Source organism: Pipra filicauda, unplaced genomic scaffold (genome assembly GCF_003945595.2).
Source record: "Pipra filicauda isolate LSUMZ 115617 unplaced genomic scaffold, ASM394559v2 scaffold73_size2923735_pilon, whole genome shotgun sequence".
Classification (NCBI taxonomy): domain Eukaryota; kingdom Metazoa; phylum Chordata; class Aves; order Passeriformes; family Pipridae; genus Pipra; species Pipra filicauda.
Genome location: NW_024104909.1, coordinates 1,975,838 through 2,001,586, shown reverse-complemented (window position 1 = coordinate 2,001,586; position 25,749 = coordinate 1,975,838). Strand labels below are relative to the sequence as shown.

General features: G+C 39.6%; 1 protein-coding gene across 22 annotated transcripts in view; it reads right to left on the bottom strand.

The window, feature by feature from the left end:
- The window catches only part of RBFOX1 (RNA binding fox-1 homolog 1), a 1,156,483-nt gene that overhangs the window by 595,208 nt on the left and 535,526 nt on the right, over nt 1-25,749 (bottom strand). For 3 of the 22 annotated variants that reach the window (XM_027750827.2, XM_027750834.2, XM_027750836.2), the window contains exon 1: nt 12,274-12,405. The exons of 17 other annotated variants lie outside the window; for them this stretch is intronic. In XM_027750827.2, coding sequence (XP_027606628.1) covers nt 12,274-12,318 — 45 coding nt within the window. In that variant the 5' untranslated portion in view covers nt 12,319-12,405. Of the gene's footprint in view, nt 1-12,273; nt 12,545-25,749 lie in introns of those variants that run through there. 2 more of the 22 variants (XM_027750842.2, XM_039389545.1) reach the window with 1 other exon arrangement.

The following is a 25,749-nucleotide window of genomic DNA, read 5'->3' as shown; positions in this document are numbered from 1 at the left end:
TATGAAACCCAGAGAAATAACACTAAGGCTGCTTATTTTTTAAAGGAAATAAAAAGGAGAGTAAAAAAAAAAAATACTCACAGCTGGAACAGAGAACTAGAAAACTCTGCTCTCAGAAGAAAGGACACAGGAATTTGCAAGGAAAATTAATAAAAAAACAGAAGGATGTCTCTCCTCCCACAAACTCTACCTGTCAGGATCTTTTTTAAATGCAATAACTGGAAGACTCATTGTCAAAGTACGTGTTGCCAAAGGAAACACACTCAAGGAAACTTAAGGACTGTTCAAAGTGGAACTAAATCTTTATACCCTGACGACTGAAAGCTGTTGCCTTGAGGATCAAACTCATCCCTTCACCATTAAACATCAAGATAAAGAGGAGTAAGAGCAGACGTGATTCTGGGACAGCTCCATAGACCTTCTTCACCTGAAGCATCTGGTTCCCAGTGCCCTGCTCTGCCAGAGCTAAACCAATATGAAACAACCTCAAATCTGTATTTCTCTCTACCTGGTTCTCTCTCTTCATGTAGAGGGTAACACTAAAGCTGTTTATATTTGATTGGTTTGTTAAAATTGAAGGTGTTTTTTTAACTAATTCACTTCCCGGTAGTGAAGCAGAGCTGGGATTTTCCTCTCAGCCACACGATGTCAGTGTTGCTGAGTAAACATTTGGAACTTGCATATTTATCGGGACTCAAATAAAAGCTCAGACATTTTGCTCCTTTAAGACCATCACGGGGCAACTTAACACAGCTGAAAGATGCCACAGGGCAATCCATCCAGAACTATCAGACTGCCTGACTACAAATTAAAGGGTATGGATGTTACCAGTTAATGGACAATGACAGCAGTGTCAACATTAAAATATTCCTGTTGTTGGTTATCTTGCAGGAATGTCACCAGTATAACTGTGTATTCCCACCTCTGCATCCCACTGACTTAAATTTTTGAAGGTTGATGGATATTATTTCATGCTATGGTTATAAATCTCATTAAGAAAACAGATTTACTCATTAGAGTAAAACCTAAAACTGGCATCAAAAGGTAATCAGTCTCCCCTTTCCCACATCACTGCCAGTTCAAACTGAGGAACTGGCCCACCAAGCTGTGTCCTGCTCAGAGAACAGGATTTCATACCTGAATAGGGGAGGGAATTCTGCCATAACCTGCCTCCTAACCCTTCAGCACACATCTTTTTTTCTGGAGCTATCATTTTAAAACATAAAAATACACTTCCTAGAAAAATCATAGTGCTGCTAAGGCACAATCTAATTCAATCCTTGCTCCCAGTCACCCAAACCTGGAGAGAGAATGGATCGCCGTCAAATATATCCTTTGTACCTTGTAACTAAAAATCCAACTGTATGGATTCTTTAGAACAAGATTTTTCTTGTTGCAATACCACTGACAAAAGATTCAAAGTAACTTTTCTTGAACACTTGCTTTCTTTTTGATGTCTGGGTACCGTTTTTCCCCCTACAATCTCTTTGTATCTCTCACCAGCCCACACTGTGTCCCACATTTGGGGTATGGCAGGTTAAAAGTCACACTATGTCACCTTCTGACTTCAAAAACATGATTCATTCCTCTGTGCAGCCATGAATAAAAATCCATCCCAAATGGGGGATGGGGAGAAGGTACTAGGAAAGTTCAGCTCCTGTGGGTGTTTGAGGCTGTTTAATTTACACCAAAAAGCCCAGCAGATGTATGAAACGCTACCTAAGGTCTAACATATACACTGATGGATCCAGATATAGGCTTAAAACTGTAAGAAATGAGAGCAGAAACATGAAAAACTACAAAAGGTGGATGCAAACAGTATTTTCCTCGGTATTTCTGTCTCCCTCACCATCTGTATCGACAGACTTGTATTTTTTAACACTTCTACACAAAAAGAAATTAGAAAAGAAATGGTAATTGTAAATATTGAAGATGATGGCCATGTTTTTTTCAAATCCCTGGCCCACTTGTTACAAGATACTGCTGTGCATCTTGTGTCTCTCTTGTTAACATTTCATGGAGCGCTTCCACAAACATACGTTTGTTCTCGTTGTCAACACTTTGCTCTGTCACTGCACAGATGGCTTCACACTGAAGCATATGAAAATATTAAATTCTTCAGAAACCTGTTGAAGTTTGCAATGCCTGTAAGTAATGAGCATCTTGGCAGCTATTTCTTTAATACAAATATTACAGGATGCTATTTAGTGCTTCCTTATCAGTTTCCAACTTGCTGCTCGAAAAAAAAGTGGAGTTTTCTTTAAACTTAATTAATAGAAGTGTTGTTTCATTCAAAATAATTTCAAAACAGAATACTACATTTTGCTATTTGTCTATGCAGAATTTAAAAACTAGTTAGAAAAATTATGGTTAGACAAAATAGGGGTTTGTGTTGCAACAAAAAGGAGTTGGGAGGACACCAGGACTTTGTTCCTTCTCTAAGTTCAGCAACTGGTGGAGTTTTATCTTCAAGTTTTGATTCCAGTTCTGTCTAACACAATCTTTCGTCCTATGCCAAACTAGCTGTTGGCTCTAGAAACCATATTTAAAATAAATAAATAAATTAGAAAATGAGAAAAGAGGGTGTCCAATGTGATTATTCTAAATCAAGCAACTTCAGTTTCAGTCGGCAAACTAAAATTCCTGAGACAAGAACGTGTGCACTGATTACGTTAGGAACATATCCTTTTAATTTCTCTTGCTTCCTTATTTGGAGCTTTTTCTGCTGGTTCCTCTATAGAACCTGTAGAACACTGCATAGAAAATAGCACAGCAGAGCCTCTCTGGCCCCAAGGTTCTCTTACACTTCTCAAATAGTAAAAAAAAGTCTCAACTGTTCTAATATATTCTGTGTAATCAGCTTTTTATTCATAAACGTTAATGTTATGTTATTAATAGAAGATGGGAAGTCTGCAGAGTTCTCACAAGAAAAAATTACTTTCTATTAATAAAGCACAAATATATTCAAAATAACTTAGTTTAGATTATAGGTCTGTATTTTAAATCCTAAAGGCAACATTAAGGGAATAAGGGAAGCTGTGGTATGTAATATAGGTGTTATAAGAGGCTATACAGAGCCAATTGTTTAAATGCTTCAATTCTATCATACCTGTCTTGTCCCTTATTGAAAGGATTCTTCAGAACTTCAATAAAATCAGAGCAAGAATTTTCTCAGAGTTGAGTGGAGAACTCCACACGAGGTTCACCAGCAATGACAGTGTTAGAAATGAGACCCCTGGGAGGGGAGCTGGGAGCAGGGACTGAAGAAGGGCACACCCCTTATTGCACTGCTCCCCAAAAAACAAAACTGGCCCAAAGGGAGATCCCAGATTTTATCAGAAACTGCAAAACTCCAGTATTTTCCAAACTCTGTTCTTAGGGAACAATATTGACTCAGTGCCCCACCTCAGAGATGTGGAACAACAGCAAGGGCAGATTGTGAACTTGGGTTAAAAACACTTGGTAAACACATAAGTGAAATCCACCTGCTGAATGGGAGTTAAGTTTGGTTTTGAGAAAGATTTGCTACTTTAGGAAAAGGAAAATACAGAAATGAGAACAAGTGCTGTCAGTTAGAAATTAATTCTATAGAACATCTTCACATACAAAGACACACAGCTGCATTTGTCTGGCATTTGCTTTCCAAACCATTCCTAAAAGCCTCCAGTGATAGAAATCTCATAATCTTCCAAACTCATCTAATTAAATATTTAGTATTCTTACTATCAGGAAGCCTTTCTAATGCCTAATCTGAACCTTCCTTTGTGTAACTGAAGCCCACAGCTTCACATCCTACTCACTACAGACATGGAGAAGAACACATCAAAGCTCTTACATCCAGTGACATGCTAGAATCTGTTTCTTTAAGCTGAAATGCAGTTTACTGTCTGCAGCATTGAAAAATCAAATGAAACATCTGTTACTAACTCAAGTTAGACCCAAGCACTTTTGCAGTTCTACAGCATGCAGGAAAATCCAAGAGAAATTCCTCAGTGAGGTAAAAAAAGGACAATTTCTTCTACATTGTCAAAATGAAACATGGCAAAGTTGCAGTGCTGTCTCTTTCTTCTTTTCCTCCACGTTTCCAGTTTTCTTAAAACGTGGATATAATTTGTTAATTTGTTAAAATTAACCTACCTCCAAGGAAATAACTGCCTGAAAAAAACTGCTTGGATCCAGTTAGATTTTTACCGTGTTTGTGCTTCACAGACATAAAGATTTGGGGGAATAAATGTACACATCCTACATGCCATTTTTAAAGATAATTCCCCATAAGAATCTCAGCTTGCTCATCCATCTTTGTCTTCCGTTATCTTAACGGGCACAATGCCCTTGGCTCCTCTGTAGTGCTAAAACTTGCAGAGAATGAGAAGAGCCCAACCCACCTCCCATCTATGAAGGCACAAGATAATCTACCTGAGTCATGCATTCAAGTGCATGATTAAAATTTGCATCCTCCACTTTTCTTATTCTACTCCATAGCCAAAGTCAAGCTGTGCACCAGCCAGTGACTCACACATTGTTATTGTATAATATTAGTCATTTAGCTGTTAATTACCAAAACAGGGTTTACTACAAATGGCTGGAAAAGATTTGCATCCTTTTCCACAGATACAAATATATTTCAAAAGTGCAGAAGCATTTTCCACTTTATCCCTGTTGTGCTTTACCCTTTTCTGGGAACTGAAATAACTCACTGCTCAGCAGATCCACCCAGCTGATAACACAGGATCGTGGGATGAGACAGGCTGGAGGGAGGTTATCCAAGAACAGTCCTTCAGATCTTCTTGGATATACCCCCTCCAAGTGGGGAGGTGCTAAACTGATCAAGCAGAGTATGATGCATCACCTCTTCTGTCAAAAGACTCGTCTTCTAAATCCCTGTCTTGCATTTCTTCTCTCCCCACACTTGTTCTGTGAGGTTGTACTGACAGGATAAATGTGTGTAATCATAATTCAGAGGAACTCATTCAGAGAAATGATGGCAACCAAGAGCAGGCAGAGCTAATCAAGTCTTGAGTGTATCAGCAAAAGTGTTTAACTTTTATCTTTTTATGACACAGATGCTCACACACACATATCTACACACACACACACTTGTGCAAATTTAGGAACATCATAGGTTCTGAATAAAACTTTCTAGTTGACTTGGGCAAAATAATAAACCTCATAACCTCTGTCTCAAAGAAGTCCAACAGGCAGCTTAGAGATCTCAAGCCAGCCTCAAATGTCTATGTCTTACAATAATCATTATACAATCCTGGTTATATTACAAACCATGGCCAATATTTGGCTTCTGATCATTAGTTAAACTATTTGAATTCAATGTTTTCATTTAAATGCAAAAATGTTCAAAAAGCATTTCTTAGATTAAAAATAAAGATTCCCAATCCCAATAACTAGAAAGGGTTGAACTAAAATACAGAAATTAAAATGTGCGAGACAGAAACCTGAGGAATCTCAGTCATAGAAAACTGGTGCAGGGAGCAGGAGAACCTTTTTTTCTTCAGGTCCCCTGAGAACATGAAACACTAAGGTCATCTGCAGCATGGCAGATTTTCATTTGTCCAAATATTTTCTAAGAGGGTAAAGACTTCTAAGTATTGGAAAAGGTAGTCCAGGGAATTCTTTTCAAAGATTAACAGGATATCTGTCATTAATGACACATTAATGTTCCTTTGGGGGAGCAGAGCAGGGCTCAGTGACATGAGGAGTGGTCCTCTGCACCAACTATTCTCCTGTGATCACCAAACACCTCATTTCAGCACCAGGATGGAATTGTGTTTTGTGCTTGCTCAGCTCTGTGTAGGCAAAGGTGAATGAAAGCAGAACCACCACACTGCCTCCCCTCTTCAGAACGCCTTGCCCCAGGTCTGAAACACAGTCATTCATTGCAAGAAACACTAACACACAAACCTGATGCTTCCATGAGTTAGGAAAAACACCAACACACAAAGAGGCTTTAGTTTTACCCAGTTTTTCATTGTTCAGTAGTTCCAGGCTGCTGCAGGAGGAGTGTGTGAGCCTGTACCAGCTGCCCAGCGTCGCTGCTGGTGGTTTGCACTTAGTTCTTTTACAGGTTTGCTTCCTTTACTTACAGCAAGACTTGATGGATGCAGTTACTCCTCCTACAGGCTATCCAAGGATTGTGGAGGAGCTCAGTCCCCTGTAGCTACTGCCTCTCCCAAAGATGCTCAGTATCCCCCTGCACACTCTGTGAAGTCCCATTTCATTGATAATTCACAGACTGTAACATATCTCACAACTGAGCTCTTCTCTAAAGACCATCCTGAAGTCACTGAATTAAGAAGGGGTGTGATCAGTGAACCACAGCTATCAAAGATAAAATGTTCTGTTCTCGAGATTAAAACTGAGCAAAGAGAAGTTCTGCCAAACTGTTACATGACTGTGCTCAATTTGATTTACCTGCTGTGATAATTTTAAGTACTTTCTGGAGAGATGGTGAGATCTTGAAAACATAATTGGAAGTAAAAAAATAAATATTAAAATACCCAATGTCATTCTTAATATCTTCCTTTAGTGAATACTACTGCCTGTCATGGCTCAAAAAAAGGAAGTAGGATGAAGAAAAAGGCTCATGATTTCAAATATGAAAAGTCAAAATGGAGTTCAGTTGACTCTCTTGGTTTCTCTGTTGGTAGAAAGTTCAGTCTGCCACGATTGGATTCTGACTCTGCTGACACTGGCAAAGGCTCATGACTGCAGTGAAATGCCACCTGAAATGAGCTCTGGTTCTGAGATGGTTTTGCTCTCTGGCACAGGCAGCACTGTCCTGCTTTTCCTGGTAACTGTCAAGATTAGTGCAGGATCACAGCCTCATGTGGTGCTGCCTCAACTGGCAAGGAGGAAAACCAGGACATCTTCTCACTGTTCATCATACAGACCTTATCAATAAACACTTGTTTTTAAAATTAAAAAAAAAAAAGTCTTCAAATGAAAATGTTAGACGATATTCATTTTCATTATAGTCTTGCAAAATATTCCAGCAAAGTAAATATGGTTTCAGGTTCCTGTGTGTCACAGCCCAATATCAAACTTTCCCTGCAAACACAGGTGACAGCAGATATATCCTGCCAAATGAACCTCTTCCTCTTCATTGACATCACACATGAAAGGCTGGGCCAGGAAAAGTCAGAGGCCAGAGGGGACTTGCCATCCCAGGATTGCTCCCCAGGGACACGTGCTTGCAGAAAGGCAGAGTCATCTTAAACAGGTGCTCACTTGACGCCAAGATGAAAACATAAAAGTCACATAAAGCAGTACAGAAGGAGAGAGCCAAGATGCTCCATCAGGGCCTGATCTAAATGTCATGTTCTTAGAAGACGTGCTCCACTGGGGCAGCAGTTCTTCAAAGATCCTGAGTCTCAGCTTAAATGACATTAGTCATGAAATGACTTTCCTTAAGAGCATCAGGTAACAGTGCAAGTTCTCAGCAGCAAGAAATCAGTCCCCAAATCAGCAGCAGTGATGTGCCACACGTGCCTCTCACTTCACTTTTTTACAGGTAAAGCAGCCACTAGATTCGGGTTAATTACCAGTCAGAAACAAGTTCTCACATAAGCTATAATTTATTTACCTGGAAAAATGGCCAAATCTCCTTCTTGGATTACTACTAGTAATATTACCATTAATACTACCATTACTATTATTCATGTAATCAGAAAGTCCAACTTTAACAAAGAAAACTTTTTTAAGTTAAAAAACCCATAAGCACCAGAGAGCACCACAGCACAAACAGAGGGAATAATTCCCATTTGCAAAGGGTGGGGATTAGAATTTTACATCAGGCTCCAAGACACGAGTGGGGAATGGATAATCTTTGCTAAAACTCTCTTCCAGTTCAGGTTGGTCCATTAGTCTTTAGTGCCTTGACTTTCATCTGGTTACTTCCCTCACCTTTTCTAGCCAGCTAAATTTGCAATAATTAATTACTGCTCAGGAAATCTGCTTAAAACTTCTGAGCATCAAATCCATAAAAACAAAAGGGAAAAAAATAGCTTGGATTTTTAATAATCATTAGCAAACCCTTCAATATATATTTAATATTGATCAAAAGAGATTACTTTATTCATTGCTAAATATTCAACCAGTCTGTTTTTAATTATCTCTACCAAAATGCAGGTACATAATGCACAGCTGCCAAACTCCAGGTATCCTAAATTGAATAAAATAACAGTGTTTGCTTCTCTTGAGAATAAAAATAGTTAAAGAAAAACTCAAGCTGCAAATGTAAAACAAGAGGATTTTCAAGAGTTTCTGGGGTTTGGAGGTATACCTTGTTTTTGGGAACCCCTGACAAAAAAGAACATTTTGAAGTTTTTATATCTCAAAAAAAAATACAGGAAGGATGGTAAGTCAAGGCAGTAAAAGTGGGCTTTTTGTCATGTTTAATTGCTTGAATTCATAACCCAGTTTTGCTGAATCTGGATGTTCCTGCTGACTCAAGCAGGTTCTCCATTTTAATACTTTAGAAAAAGTTTGTGTGTCTCCATGTTTGTGAAAGGTAACGACAGCATTTTTTGAAATATTCCTGACCATCAGTGAAATTCCACTTTGCAGAACCCTTATTGCTGTGCATGAAATCTGTAATTAACTACAGAACAAAAGATAAAATAGGCTCTGATTGCAACCTGGTGGAGGAAGTCACACTGTGCTTTATTTTCAAAGACAATGGAGGGAAATCACGGCCTCTGCAATTCAACGTGGTGATATGAAAAGAAATTAAATGCACAAGGGGCACGATGGAGACAAACACAAAGCAGAAATGCTTACACTGACTTCCAATCCCCCAAAGCAAACACGTTCTCACACTGTCCAAACTGAAATCCAGGTAAAGTAAAAGCAGTGAGTGTGCAAAGTCACTGAAGGCAAATCTGCTACATTCCTTAACATCTCCACTTGATACCTTAAAAAGAAAATGAAAAGACTTATTCCTAAAGGTAGAGACCTCCACGACTGACAAGATAAATTTAGAAGGAAGTTTCACCAGAAGAGTTTGGCGCTTACACATTTACTTCTTTTCACTAATCTGTCTGGTACCTCACCCAAAGGCAACCCCACAGCATTTGAATTTTAGAGAAAACACGTTTATGATGCACCTTTTTAAAGAATAAGCCTGAACTCTTCTCCCCTCTGGTGATTATGTACTATTGGTACTTCTTGTGTTCAAAAATGCCTCCCTGTGCAAAGCCACCAGCTGCAGATCAGTGTAGTCACCAAACCCTTTATTTCCTCGGAGTTTATGAGAACTATTCCTTTGTAACACATTCCAAAAGAAAATTAAAGGCACATACTTTATTTTTAGCCTGTTTATGGTAGAATAATCGTTTTGAAAAGTAAACTTTATTCCCCTAAAAAGTTAACACATTTCAAAACGAACATTTCAAAAGTTATGCTTAGTTCTCAGGAGATGCTGTAAATTATGTCCCAGTCTTGAAATATACATTAAAAAAACCCAACACCACTGAAAAACCACCTGAAATAATCAAGGTCCTCTGTAGTCTTTGTTCCCACCTCTAAGTTCTGGAAAGATACTATATTGTGACATAATCATTCCAAGAAAGACTCTAAAATCCCTATCACTGAAGTCGATTAAAAGCTTGACTTTAGTCAGCTTGAGCTTTTAACTAAGGAGTGAAAAATAACTTCCTTTTAGCACATTCCTTACTTAAATTAAAATATGAAGTAAAGCTTAGACAAGATACTTTCTACAGTTAAAATTCCCTACACATTTTTCCCCTGGTTTACTCTTCACGCTACTCTTTCACAATAACTTAAAAGCATGAGTTAACCACATTTATCTTCTTTCTCCTATTTAATTTGATGCTTCATTTACCATATCTAACATATTTATCTTAATAAAATTTACTGAAATTTAATAACAATATTTTTCATTACAATGGAAAAAGTCCAAACTTCTGATATTGTACTTCGGGGTATTTTTCTAGACCTTTTCTAACATTTAGAATACCACGAGGTTGATCACTTGAAAAATCAATTTATTACTTGTTCCTGGAAAAGTTTTCTGGTTTATGAGCAAACTGAGACCCTCCATGAAAATTTTATAAAACAACTAAATTTGACCAATTCTATGATAATGATACTACTGAAGTAACTGCTTTGAAGTTAGAGAGACTGAATATAACACCTTGCCAGATAATAATAAAGTTGCTTCATCCACCTATCGGTAAGTTATTCTGATTTCAAACATTTATCACGTAGGGAAGAACATAAAGCTCAATCTTTCTAAAACTGTGCTTGGAAAGGGGTATAATGAGCTGTACTTACACTCAATGAGGTACCAGGGTATTGGATGTTGGGAGGCACTGATTAAACACAACTTCCTGCCCACATCTCACAGAGAAGGCGGTGGGAATGGGAGCTACTGAATGTTTACAGCCTCTAAAACACCGAGAAATGCACTGCTGCAGGAAGACAAACCCTGACATGGATAATCAAACCCCTATAGATCCGTGAGACTGAAAGGAAGCACAGCTGATAACTGACAGACATTACACGGACTCTCAAGGGAAGCACCAGTGAAGGATAAAACCAAAAAGTCTACTTTTTACCATGAAATGATTGCAATCTAAAACCAATGATTACACACAGCACCGCTACTCTTGCTGTAGACGAGGGAATGCTGTTCACTTAATTGCAGTTTAGCTCACTTTTGAGAAGTCAACCTCATTTGCATGTTCAAAAAACAACAATGTAAACATCACATGCCTGAAAAATAAATCTGTAAAGTATGGTCAGAATATCAAGACATTCAAACTTTATACATGTCCGCTGCTTCATTTCAGAAATACATATGAAACCAATGTCCTGTATGTAAACTAATTATTCTAAGCATTTCATAAGCAAAAACAGTTGTGAACTTTCTGTTTAACACTTACATAAATCCTAATTACTTCTCTGTCAAGACCAAATTCCTTATCACTACAGAAGTCACAAATAGAAAAACTGCTTTAGATCTCACTAAATTCCTGAATATCCACCAAAATAAAATACCTGGAGTGGAATTTGATGTACAGTCCTGGAAGCAACCTGATTTTATGGTGCCTGAACTGCAGAGCCCAGCATTCCACTACTGGAGTGCCAGACTCTCCTCCATGTGACAGCAAGTCTTTCAAAAATATTATGCCCCTATGGAGAGTCTGGAAGAGATTCCTTTTTTTTCAAAGCTACTGAAACTCACCTTCCCCACTCCCCTCAACATTTTTTCCACACTTTGAAGCATGGGGTTTTTTTAAAGAAAGAAAATTGCTAAAAGTATTCAAATTACCTTGCAATTATATCCAGCTGGAAACTGATAGGCACTTTTCAATCCCAGTCTGTTATGTCTGTTATACCCGGTTCCTGCCTTTTTCAATGCAAAAACATATAAATGGATTCTTAGCCAAAATTACCTGTATGCTTAAATTGTATTTATTAACTAAATGTTGCTGCTGTTTCATCCTATGTATTTTAACAAGTACAGCAATAAAGCTTTAAAATACTCACTTAAATTGTGTTTTTTAAGATCAGTATATTATTCTGATGGCATACAGGTACCCTACAGTTAAAGAGGCAATTCCCAGGTTGGTCGGGAATGCTGTAAGGCAACAATCCATCTGACAAAACCACTACTGATGAGCCTCCTGCTACATTCCACATAAATGCTAATACATATTCCACCCAAAGAAAGTCAAGCAGCTCCCTGAAGATGAAGTTCACATGAACTGCAGCCGGAGGAAGGACGAAGAATCCCCCCCGCACGGTATTTTCCGTAGGCACCTCACCCCGCGGGGCGTTCGCTCGCGGGGACGAGCCCACACCGTGCACACACACAGACCCGGGGAATACACGGAGAACACAGGGAGGACAAACACACCGGGAGCACCGTCGCATCGGTAAGTTTATACACGACACACCTTAGAGCAGAGGCAGCATCCCTGTGCCAGCGGTCCAGGGCTGCATCCCGGGCTGCATCCCGCTCCGCACGCGGCCGGCAGCCCCACGAACGCTTCACCCCGCATCCCTTCACCTCCCGCCCGGCCATCAGCCCCCCCCCCTTACCCTCTCACCTTTCACATGAGCCCCCCTTGCCCCCTCACCTCTCGCCCTTCACGTCGGGAAGTCGCTGCCGGCGGCGACACAACCCCCGCAGCCAAACATGTCAACTTGCCCCGGCCCCCCCCGCGCTCCGCTCTCCCCGGAATTCCTCCCTCCCCCCGCCCCGGAATTCCTCCGAAGCTGCCTCTGCCTCACCTGAAGGGCATCTCCCACGCCCGCCAGCAGCTGCCAAGGTTTCATCGTGGGCCGGGAAGCTCCCGGAGGAGCCGGGGGGAGCGGCCCCGGCCGGCCCTGCAGCCCCCGGGCACCATCCAGCGCTCCCGGCCGGGGGCAAGGGCAGCGGGCAGCGGGCACCCTGTGTCCCGGTCCCTCCTGCAGGAGCCCCGCAGGGCGAGGGCACAGCGCTGGGCACCCCGCGCCCCCTCAGCGGGACTCCCGGGCGGAGAGATGCGAGCGGGCAGGATGGAAGCGCTTCCAGCCTCTCCCGCTACACCTACATTATTCAAAATGTCCCTGGGACAGTATTTATGACTTCCAATACGCCGCGCTCCCCACACTGCCACGAACCGGTGGATGGAGCCCTCGGCTGCCTGCGCTTTGCTCCCCTCGCCGACGAGGCTTCGCAGTGCAGGCGCTCAGCGGAGCGCGTTTGTTTTATTTGTAGAGATAAGAGCAGCTCCAACGCCGGCTTAGCTAAAAACCACAGCCTTGTGGGAAAGGGAGGTGGGCAGGGGAGAGCAGATTACACTCAATAATTCATTTATGGAATGGCTCAACGTATGGACTAAATATTAACTGCTCACTGAAATGCTGGACGTGGTGCTAAAGTTTGTAGGGCTTCGCTATTCGGGTCTATGTAGATAAAACAGTTAATATTTTGTTCTATGAACAATTTAAGCGAGATGGTTAACGTTTGGATTAAACGATGATTAATTACCTGTGAAATTCTGAATTAGCTTAAAAACAACAATATTGCAGAGTAAGTTATTTTTAAGACAAAGATTGGCTGCAACTGAAATAAAACCTGAACATCTTCCACTAGAGATGGCAGCAATTAACCCATTTGTGGAGCAGAGAAAACAAAAACGTTTCAGATAAACATTAAAAATTGACATCTTTCTCTATACAAAAGCCTTGCTTATTCCCTACGAAATTGCTATTTCAAAGTACATCTATTTATGTAACCAAAGTAAACAAGTAACCACTTAAACTCTAGTGAAAAATTCTATAGATGCTACTTAGAGGACTTCTGTAATTTTCAAAAATGAATTTTCTTACCACACATACACCATTTCTCAAAAAAAAAAAAGAGTTTAGTAAAACATCTTTCAATATTTATCATTATTCTGCAATCAAAAAGGAGACTAATGAAGTGATCTCCAAGAAAATAATTTCAATCAGTCATTCCCTTTCTGTATATATAAATCAAAGAATTTGCACCCCTTTGTGGCAGAACGGGATAGGGAAGGTTTAATTATGTTCTATGAAAACTTAAAATATACAAACTAATGTCAGATTCAGAATCTGATTTCATATGGTTTTCCTTGTTTTGAAGTTTTTATTGTAGTTATGCCCACCTTAGTACCTGCAAGGAAAAGAAGACTATCTACCTAGACAGAGTATGGGAAAACGAAGGCATCTTAATCATAATAAAGCAGAAGTGTATAATTTAAAAAGCAGAATGTTTCAAGGGCTGGCCTGACCACTGGGCTTAATAGCCAGAACACATCCCAGAGCTCACACTACCTAATTGTGTGGCCTTGACCATATTATTCATCTCTTCAGTTTTCCCACTTGTAAAATTAGAATAATTCGACTTACAGTGTCTCCCATCTCTGACTTCTCAGGAGGGCTCGGAGGATTAATGACCCTACAGTGCTCTGGAAATGAATAAACACTGCCTGCTAAAGCAGGGCTAATATGTTTCAGAGCACTAAAGTCCTGAAATGCTAGAAATTCCTATTAAACCACCTTGTGTGTCTAAACATGGGTGAACTAAAACGCAGGGATTACTAAGATACCACACATTATCATTTACAATCAGCAAAATACTGAGGGTTGCCTTATCATTCTGCTACTGAAATTTGATTTTCCCCCATGTCCGTCCTCAGTATTAAGCTCAGAGTTACATTAAAAGTGACACCAGCAGCAATTGCCACTGTCTTACAAAAACATGCTGTGAAGGGCAAGGCCACTCAGAGTTGAAGCAGTCAAGAAACATCCCCATTACCCCTGGCCTGTTGTCCCGAGCCTTTGCAGCACAAATGGTCACTCAATCAGAGGACCAGCAATGCTGGCAGATGCTACATGTGGTCCTCTGCTGTTCTTCAGAGATCCCCAGGCTTTATTCAAGTAATGGAAAAGAGTTTAAACCAAGTAATTATCTCATTAGCAACAAATAAGAGCGGGGGGGGTGGGGGGAGGCAGGGGGAAGCACTGCAGAACAGGCTGCATCATTCACAAAGTTGTGACAAGAATCAGATCGAAATAAAAGTTCGAATGTCTATGTCCAACTTGAAAAAAAGAGAATTGTAAATTCATATTTCAGTCTATAGAATTAGTGACCTTGAATAAAAAGCTGTACATATTATACATTCATTTTCACCACTCTCTCTAAATGGTGGATAAGTTTGTTTCTTCCACCTCACGTATGAACAAGAGATAAAATTCCTTAAATGCTGTAATGGTCAAAGGATGCCACTGCTTGTCCTTGAGTCACTGCAGAGGGGCTGCAGAACCTCAGCTGGGTTGGCATCCCCTTGTTTGACAGCACAGATCCTTCAGCAGCTGTGAGTGGAACTATAACCCCTGGAGCAACACCAAGACCAAGAGTTAAATTCTCTGTGAATTGATCTGAGGGATAAGCAAAAGCCTGAGTGAGGAACCACAACAGGGAAGAAGAGGGTCTTGCTGTGGTTCAGCTACTGGAGATCCTTGTCCTGACTCAGGCACACACACACACACAGTCACATGGAAGGCATCTCTCTAACCTTTCCACTGCACTTGCAAGGAAAAACATTAAATAACTAAAATGTTACTGTGATGGCAGTGCTACTGAAGCTTCAGTAATTCCAGAATTATCTTCTTTTTTACTTGAGATCTTCAGATAAATATTGTCAAAGTATTTATTGAATAGCACAGATGAGTGTCATCACATTATGTCTGTTACTTTACAAGTTCTAAATAAATTTAGTTGTTCCATATCCCCTACACATTTTTCTCCTTAAAAAAGGGAGCATTTCCCACTTCACAACAAAAAAATCACTTCACAGAGGAACAGGCCAAAGTATCTGTGAAGTAAGTGCCTTTTAGTGAATGGCCAGGCTTGAATTCTTTTAAGACTGATCCAAAAAGTTAGGCATGACATCCTGGAAAGCTTCCAGCTGAAAGTCTTCCGTGTGTAACTGATTCAGTTGTAATTTCTTGAATTAAGTTTCCGTGCTAGGGGAGCTATTAAAAACCACTGAAGTAAAATGAAGATTGTTAAAATCCCAAAGTAGCACCTTATAGAAGGTTATTCTGCACCTGCACAGTTTTGACAGTACTTTTCACGCAGGGCAGTGAAATGTGGTTTAATGCAGGTCCGTGTCCAACACAGGGGGGCTCTCCATGCCTGATGGATCACTGCTGGAATGGTTTCTTTTTACATGCCATCTAATGATCCAGCAGCATTACAGAAAGCAAGCCTAATGACGCATATTCAGCGGGAAAAGTGTCCTGTGATTTATCATAAACACGCTGCAGTTTTATCCCAAAACAGTTTCTGGTTACAGCGTGAGAGTCTAAGGCAGGAGACCAACATGGTAAGAAACACAACATCCATCAGATGTCACAAACATAACAAAGCTCAAGGAAACCTACATTTGAGAATTCAAAATGTTACACAGACTCTAGGTACAATCTTTTGGAGAGAATCTAAACGATAAGGGTTTTTAAACATGAATTATCAAAGAAATCAAAAGAAACACAATCAGCAAGCACAAGTTTTTCCTCTACCAAGCAGAATTTTAAAATGTTCTCCAGGGGCTGGATCCTGCAAGCATCCACAGCGTTTCTAAGCTCACAATGAGACTAATTACAAGAGTACACAAAAATAAGTGGTTTTAGCATTAGACCTACAAAAATGATGTTCCAAAAAATCAGTGATATAAAGTACTAGGTGTTTTCACAAATTATATTTCTGTATATTCAAAATGTCAGTATTTCTCTTTCACTGCTGGCTTACAAATAGCCTCTATAAAGAATTTTTAAATGTGATTATATTGATCTCAAATGCTTCATTTTGCATTATTAGTTGGTGTTGTCTTTTCCCAAGGAGGTATATTGCTATTGATGTCACTAATCTCTCTTGAATGTTCTACTTCTGTTTCAGCTGTACATGCAATTAGAGTAGTTCACAAAGGAGGTAAATTAAACATTACAATCATCCAAAGGCACTTTTACACTTTTGTTGTAACTCTAAATGCAAACGTTTGCCAAGTATTAAATGCAAAATTCTATTTGCTACCTTTTTACAACAAAAACATGCCTAATTTCACTCAAAAACAAGGAGTCAAGCCCCATCAGTAAAGCAGTTGGAGGAACATAATTTTGATGTATCTAAACCAGTACTGATCTAACAAATGTTACTTCAAACACTGCTACAAAAAAGTTTCTTGCATAAATGCTACAGAAGAGGTCATCAAAATAACCAGTCATGCCTGTATTCAGCCCCTCATAAGGAGCCCAAAATGCATATTCCACAGGACAGTAATTTTTTGCACAGCCGCTGCTGCTTGGAAGGTCATGCTCAAAAAATAATTCCTTATCCAAACTCCTAAAATAGAGCAAAGTTTCTGAAGATGCATCAAGTCAAGGAAAAATATGTATCTCATTTTTGTCAGCTATAAGAAAAGCACAAAAATACGTATCAGCAGTATTCACTTTAGGGCTATGGACTACTTTTTTCAGCTTGTTGCAATGTTTAATGTGAAACATAAGGCAACAACACATCTACCAACATGAAGAAGAAACAGGTCTCTGAAAAGTCTTGAAGCAAAATAATTCCTTATGTGCTTATCCATATTCACAGCCCTGTTGAAGTGCTAAAGCAGTCACAAAAAATCACATTACAAAGGCAAACAGTACTTCAGCACGAACAAGGATTACCAGTTCAGGCTGCAACACTGGCTTTAACATTTCACTACATGTGTCCTTCAAAGGTAATCTGGATCTGCTTTGAGATGTCATTTTCAAACAAGTCACCATTTTCTGAAATCACATCATTTTGAAAACACAACTTTTTCCTGCATTGTGAGTTCAAAAAGTCTTGCAATTCTGCAGTCTTTTTTTCACTTCACAAAGTCTTACTGCAAATCCTTTCCTCAACGGAACTGCAAAGGGTTAATTTGTCTAATTGTGCTTTCCTATGCCCAGAAAACACAGAGGTGACAGTGCTCACCCTACAGGTGTGAGAGGAAATGTCAAAACACAAGGGAAAGCACCTAAAAACCTGGAAGTGCAGTTGCTGCCCCTTAAATCACATTGTGCAAGGTAACACCTTGAATGATAAATTACAGCCTGGGCCATAGAACAGGACCCTGAATGCTCCTCAGAACATCAAACACACTTAATACAGAACATTTTCCAGTCCCAAGATCACAAGTGGAAGTCACTGAGGCCTCCCCCTGCCATCCTTTGGGGCACCCACACTCGGAGGAGTCTGAATCCAGACCCTGCACTCTGCCTTTGCTTCCTGAGCAAAGCACAGTGAGCACAACCCCCCAGGAGAGAGCTGGGAGTGTGCACCTACAGGAGCAATGTGAGCAAAGGACAAAGAATGATGGGTAGGTTGCTTAGAGATTTCTAGAAATTTTTCGGCACAGGAAGAGGAAAAGGAACACACTTTCCGTGCAAATCTGTGAGAAGTATGGAGGTACAATTCTGCTGGGAAACTGGGTAAATCTGTATCTTTTATTCTTAGCAACGACAAATCTTTATTTTGCAGCTGTGTTTATTTTTACTCAACCTATTTTCGTTTACAGTTGCTCTCCAGATTGCAAAACATACCAAAGAGACTTTTTGTCACCAACTTAAGATGCATGATCCATACTTCCCACTGAAATGAATGCAAAGATTTAAATATCTTTATAAATACAGGATATAAAGCAATGTTGGGATCGCTACTTGAGATATTTTAAGTGATGAAAACAGGTTTAAACTAACACAATCACACAAATGCCACAATTCTGTGCACTACCAGGTAGAAGGCAGAGGATGGGACCACCTCCAGCTCAGTTACTGGGGGCCTTCTCTCCCCCAGAGTCCTGCTGGCACAGAGAATGCCACAGCTTGTGGATGGAAGCAGCCACTTGCTCCTGCTCATCTGTGGCACAACACAGTTGACTAATTAATTTTTTAAAGTATTCAAGATGTGACACATATACAGGATTGAATACAGATTAGCATTACAATAATCACTAAGCTTTTGTGGCCTCATATTTGTCTTCTCCCAGCAAAGTTTCCTTTAATGTGCAAATGAACGATGCCACTACGTATCTTGAAATAAACAGGCTCATTATGATCATGACTTGTCATATACACAGGATTATATCACCAGCACTGACAGATAAAGGCAGGCTAAATAAAAGATCCATACCCAACTCCTTGCTAGGACATCCTAATCCTTCCTACCAGTGGCATCCTGGGGCGATGTTATGGAAATCTCCCTCCCCTCAAATGTTTCTAGACTGAAGTTGTTTTCATGAGCTGCAAGGGCTTTCTTGGCCCAGCTCTAAAGACAGGATTTGTTTGCCAAACTGAGTAAAAAGAGAACAAAAAGAACATGAAGTTGTCTCAAAATTTTCAACCCAGCAAAAACATAGAGAAAGTTCAGAGGAGGGATGCTCACACAGCAAAGTGCAAAGGTTACAGGGAGACAGGCAAGAGAGCTGGCTAAAGTGTTCAAAACCCTGAGAATAACTGTTAAGTAAAGGGAAACATAATCATTAATTCATTTTTCCTACTTTTTTAATTTAATTTTTTTTACTTTTCACTCTGCAGTTTTTGAGATTAACTAAATGCATTAGTCTGGAGTAACTTTGTACATCCCAGGCCACATTTCACACTCAGCAAATGGACCAGCACATCCTTAAGGAAGGAAGTCTTTACTCAGAGGGTGGGGAGGCCCTGGCACAGGTTGCCCAGAGCAGCTGTGGCTGCCCCTGGATCCCTGGAAGTGTCCAAGGCCAGGTTGGATGGGGCCTGGAGGAACCTGGAATAGTGGAAGGTGTCCCTGCCCTGGTGCCAGGGCAGCTAAATGATACACTTTCCTCTATAGTGAGATGCAAAATTTGCTTCAGAAACAGCTGGTCCTTCAGAAGGACTTAGGGGGACCAATGTTAAGTTTGTCATCCATCAAGATGGGTGCATGTGGAATATTTTATATCAACATCTATATATGATGTTTCCAAGAATAATTAGTGCCTGATATTTTAAAAACAAATTTCACACGTTTTCCTGACAAACTGTTGTGGACTCGTGGTGTTAATTTTAGCAGTTTCAATTGGATTTGGTACGGTTGGAAATGCAAGGGGAAATCTGCAGTAATCAGGATGTGACACTCATTAACACTTCCACAAAATACCCACTGGATTTGCATAAACTATGCAAAGATTCATTGGTGAATCTTTAATATGAGATTTCCCTTGGTTTTACTCCACATTCAGCTCCATTTGCCCTCCCTTTCTCCTCTCCCCCACCAGCGAGAAATGCTGTAAACAGTTTACAACAAACCATAATTAAATGTACAGAAAACCTAAAATATACATGTAATTACCCAAAAGCTTATATAATTACGTATATAATTTTATAAACTGCAAATATTTCTCGAGAAATTATTCTGTGAGGGAGAGAAACACTAATTGGATACAATGGCACTCCAAGTCACTTAATAAATCTGGGGATGCACAAGCAAGTTTTTCCATGAGCTGTGTATAAAACTCATCCAGGCCCAGCTTGCAGACAGCAGTCTGTGCATGTCAAGTAGCATGAAAAGATTCCAGAAAATGGATGAACCACTGAGGCAGCAAAAAGTTTCTGCTTCTGACAAACACAAAAAAATTACGTAAATTATGCCATTATTAAGGGAGACATTTCTGGTTACTCCAAATATCATTCAATGAGGCAATTAATTAAAAAAAAAATTAAACAAAATCTGAGTCATATAAGTCTTCTTTGAGAAGAACAAGCTTCTCAGGAGTCAATATTTATTCTGGGTTTTTAGCTGAACTATGCAGTACCTTTTGGACTACACTGACTCCATCAACATGGCCCATTACAGCAGACAATCCAATATGTAGTGGGAAGTTCACAAGGAAAAATAAAAGTTATTTTCTCTTCTGAACTGTTAAAAAAACAACCTTACCAGATTTAAAAATTCTCATTGAAGCTCATTCTGCTGATAAAAATGCTTTTTGCTTAGCTTTGGTTTTAAAAGAGAATTCTTTTACAAGAATGGTTAGGAGTTCAGCATTAATAGGATATATTTAAAAAGCTTTAATATAAGATTCAGAATAACATTTTAAATTCAATTCTTTTCCCTCTGATAAACTCCTGCAAACACACATGAACAACATTGAATTTCCAGTATGTTATACTCCAATCCAAACACTTCTGCACAGCCAAAGCTTTGGAATTATTTGAACTGTGTACATGTAACTGAGTGGCTGTACCAGACAATAGATTATTTCACTTGCTTGCATTTTGAGCAAATTTATTGACTGAGAGTCTTCCTTCATTGCTCCTACTCAACAGATCATTATCTCTGATATCCCACAAGCACAGGGAAGAATTTTCTAAAGGAAAATACAACCTGACCAAGCGTGAGGGCCAGAACACAATACTGTATTTTATTCCTGGTTAAACTCTCAGGCTCTGATCATCTCTGTGTCTTGTTCCCTAGTGCAAGCATGCTGGGAAGAAAAATGCATCCATGGGGTTTTATTTGTTTTGTGGATTCTTTTTAAAGAAGAATTTGGTTTTTTTCCTGCTGAAAAACTGTGGATTGTGCTGAGGTCACTGGAAGTGTAAATACTAATTTTTGAAGCTTTCCCTCTGACCACTTTTCATTTGGGTTTTCATTCAAAAAAAAAAAAAAGTAATCTGGAAGTGGAACAAATTTTTTTTTTGTTATTGCTTAGTAAGCAGAATTCTCATACTCCCAAAGCAACAGTAGATCTTGGTAAGGAAAAAAAGTCAGAAATTTTTCTTTAACTCAAACTGACCCACTTGTACGTTTTACCCACCACAATACTATTTGTACTCCAGACACTGATTTCCACCAAAAAATGCTCTTCCAGAGAGATGAGCCTTCTTTTTTTAAAAAGCACAACATGTGTGAGATGCTTTCAACAGTCACAATAGCAACAACACACTTCATGTCATTCCCCAAGTAATTCTCCTTGGAGTATTCACAAGTGAACTGTCAAAGACAGCAAAGCTCTCTGGCATTTCCTGGTTCAAGGATGTCACCCAAAACTGTAGGACAAGAAAATATGAATCAAAATAGCATCCCAGGCTTTTCCAGTGTGCTGAGCATCCTGATGGAACAACTCGTGAACCTCCTGCCCCTGTGACTGAGGTGATGGTTGTTATTGGACAACCACTGTGAAAATAAGCTGTCAGAAAATAAAATAGTCTTCACTTTTGTTTCACTAATTCAGGTGGTACAATAATGACTCTCTGGAACATGATTGCTCAATATTGTTGACTAGAGGCAATGAAAAGTTCATCAGGTATTTCACTTCTCATTTCTCTGTCTCAAAAGCGTGACTCCTGGATCAAAACACATGCATGCTCCATTGTCCCTTGGAAGAGAGCAATGCAAAGCTCACAGGGACAGTCCCTTTCTGCCCTGCTCTGGGTAAGGGCTGGCAGGCTGCCAGCTGGGTGAGAAATGCATTTCCAAATGGAAAAGCAGGGAACAGAAGAGGACACTGTATCCTGGTGCTCCATCCCTCCCTGTGCCTGGGTGTAGTGGACATTTTTGGTGGGTCAAGAGGACAGGGTGCACAGTAACTCAGGAATAACTGCACTATGGCTAAAATAGGTTTCTATGACTATAAGCTGGGGGTTTTTGCATTAATTCTTCATTGTCTGCAGCACTGAAGAAAGTGTCCCTAGACAGAACTTTGAAATCAGGTGCCAGAAATTCGGCCCAGAGGAATCTGTACCAGTATCAACCTCTTAAAATGCAGACAATATGGGAAAGCAGGTCAAGTATTTTGAAGGATGACAGACTCCTGGATACAAGGCTGGTACACATGGATGGAGACTGGGCAGAAACATATCTGTAGGTAGATGGAACCCGGTGCTCAGTCACCGCCAGGGTCCTCTCAGGATTTCGTGCACACAAAAGCCTGGCTGCCTGAGAGAGGTGTAAACTCTGATTTCTAAGGCACAATTTTGGACATCAAGGCTGCAAGTCCTCTCCACGCTCAGTGGCAGAAAGTGAAAACTCCTGACCTGCACAATTAGATCTCTTCAACCTGCTAATGGAATACAGATACCATTTCACAGTGAGGAGGCACATGTAGGGCCTTCACATTCTTTACAGAGCTAACAAAGTGTCAAACAGAGCCATGTGCTCCACTTCCCTCTTTCTAGAAGAATCACTCCTGGTCACTAAATAGTAAAGGCTGTGGAAATGCAGAGAACAAGAAATGTGTGTACTCTGAACTACCCAGCACATGAGACAATGTTTCCCAGCCCCAAGCCTGGTCCTTTCTGTTCCATCTAACACTGGAGATGGAGATGACACCAAAGGAAAGACAATATTCCATATAAGGAAATGCTGAATTACATTTTATCACACCATGTCCTTGCTCCAGACTCTAATTTCCATCAAAAATGCTTTTCCAGAGAGATATCAGACTTCTTTTTAAAATCCACACAAAAAGTCAGCACTACTCTTTCATTCTAGTATCAGTATTTTTCCCCTCCTGATTTTACAATTATTTTTCCTACCAAACACCACCCACTTCTAATATGTTCTGAGGTTCTGATAATTTCACAGGATAATTTCTCTTCAGGAAAACCCTCAATCCCACCATTCAGAAGATAAGAGTGTTTCACAGCCTTTTAGTTTAAGTGTTCCTTTTACCTGGAAAACAAAATGGCATTCCCACCCTGAAGAGCAGAGAAGGAAAACAGGGAAAATCTGAGTCAGGGCAGCATATTCCACATGGAATTCTATTGAAAAAAAAAAGTTAATTTGTAGATATAAAATTTTGAATGAAAACTACAGTAATAGTAAAAGTGCAAGTCAACTTTTTATCACGTTGCAATAAAATATTACTCCAAGTTTAAGTCTGTTGTATCTCACTCTAGTGGAAAGTTAGAAGGAAAGAACAAAAACATTTATATGTGTGTATATATATATATACATGTGATATTTCTGGTTTTATATTTATATATATAAAAATCACAGAAAGACTCCCAAACTAATACATTTGCTGAGGTTTTTTAAAATAAATACACTGTACCACTATTGTATTAATTCTGTGTCACTTCCTGCTGCTGCCCTGGGAAGCTGGTGGATGTTCTGCTCATTTCCTTACCTGCCTCCTTCTCTCCAACGTGCAGGAAGGGCTGGATCCCTGAAAACAGGTGGATACAGGACTGCTTGTTTAGTCCAGTGTGGAAGTCCTGGATGATCCCAACAACCCATGTCAGATCACAAGGACAACAGTAACAACGTTCTAGCCCAAAATGGAAACGTTATGATGTGACAGTACCAGCCATGTCTTACATGCAAAGTCTGACCATCTAGAACCCACAGCAGCAGAAACCAAATGTTTCTACTGAATTTAAAAATTTTATCCCCTGTAATCCTTTTCTCTGCCTTTCCATACAAGAACTAAGATTTCATTTACCCCAGAGTCGTGGCTTAACCCCACTAATCGAGTACCACACAGGCACTCACTCACTTCCCCCCAAACCCTGGAGGGATGGGGAGGAAAACTGGGAAAAAATGTAAAACTCACAGCTAAGAGAAGTTTAATAATTCAAACTAATTCTAATAAAATCCTAATACTAATATTAGTAAGGGGGAAGGGAGGGGAGAAAGAGTTAAAACACAAGAAAGTGTTTCACAATACCCCACAACACCAAGTGATGCTCACTGAGCATCTGCTGCACTGAATAAACATTTTATATATATATATATTTATCTATACACATATTTCATATCCTGAACAGACAAACATAACTGAGACGTATTTGAATTAAAATGCCAAAAAGAATGGCCAGTAATATTAGTTTGTACAGAAGTTATTGAGATCACTTGTTTAGAAACAGGTTGGAAGGCTCTGATGGCCAATGCTTTGACTATAAAGTGGCACCATCTTCTAACAAGATGGGCAGAGTAGGACTTCATTTGCAAAAGATAAGACAATTTCCTATATTCTTGGGAGTTGTCACACATCATTAAGCCTTTTTTGTATTATTCTAAGAACTGTGGGTTTTGGATGATTTCACTAATTGAACTTGAAGCCAGAGCAGGATGATTTTTGGAACACTACACCACTTAAAGATTCATCTATTTTTATTAACTGACACATCTAGAGAAGTGAGTTGACCATCACATCACCTCTGCTCTGGCAGTTTTATTACTGCCATTCTAATGCTCACACAGGGGCTTCACCTGCTCTTCATGGCACAAATGTCTTCCAAGTGCCACACCTACTGTGCAGATTTAGCAACATATCCCTTTTAAGATATTTAAATGGCTGCTCCATCTGCATCCTTATCAATATTTCAAGACAAGATAATATTTCATATTTGTGGTTATTTATAATTTTATAACTTCACATCACCCCAAGCAAATAAATTGTATGAGCACTCTTTTCTAACCTGAGAAGCCATGCAGTATTTATTGAAATTGGAGAATTAATACTGTTATTATGAATGCAAGAAACAACAAGGGTAAAATTAAAACTCATCATTACCTCGAAATCTGGCATGAAACCTGAAACTAAATTAAATCTTATCTAAATGCCAAAATCAAGGAGAAATAAAAAACCTCCAAAGGCAAAATTAGATACTCTGTCCTATTTCCTGTGCTTTTTTTTTTCACATTTACAGAACAGAAAGATAGAAAAAAAGTATATCTGAGCAGGCAGAACTGAGTCATCTGGAACAGTAAGAGCTGGCATGTGCATGAAGGGAAACACCTTCCCATGAAAGACCTGAAAATATATTTCTAAATCTACTCCAAATCCAGTGGAGAGCAGTGAGAATACAGCAAGGTTTAATTCCTGATGAATCTTATACCATATACTTATCAAGACCAATAAAATTCCACAAAATGGAACCGTTTTTCCCGTATCCAAGGAGATATGAAATCATTGGCATGGGCACAACCCAATAGCAACCAAACTACTACCCATCCACCTGTCAGGAAAGACAGAAATGCAGATGGATCCATTTCTGCAGCACCAACTGCAAGCAGAATTTAGGAATTCTGTAAAAACATCAATTGAAACGAGAGGAAAAGTTTCCACAGCTCGTCACTGGGGAACCTGACAACAGAAGTTCAATAAAGAATCAAACCAAATGGCCTGTCTTGCAAAATGGGACAGGCTGTCATTTTGTTCAAATCTGCTGCTCCAATTATCTGGTCATTAGAAAAAT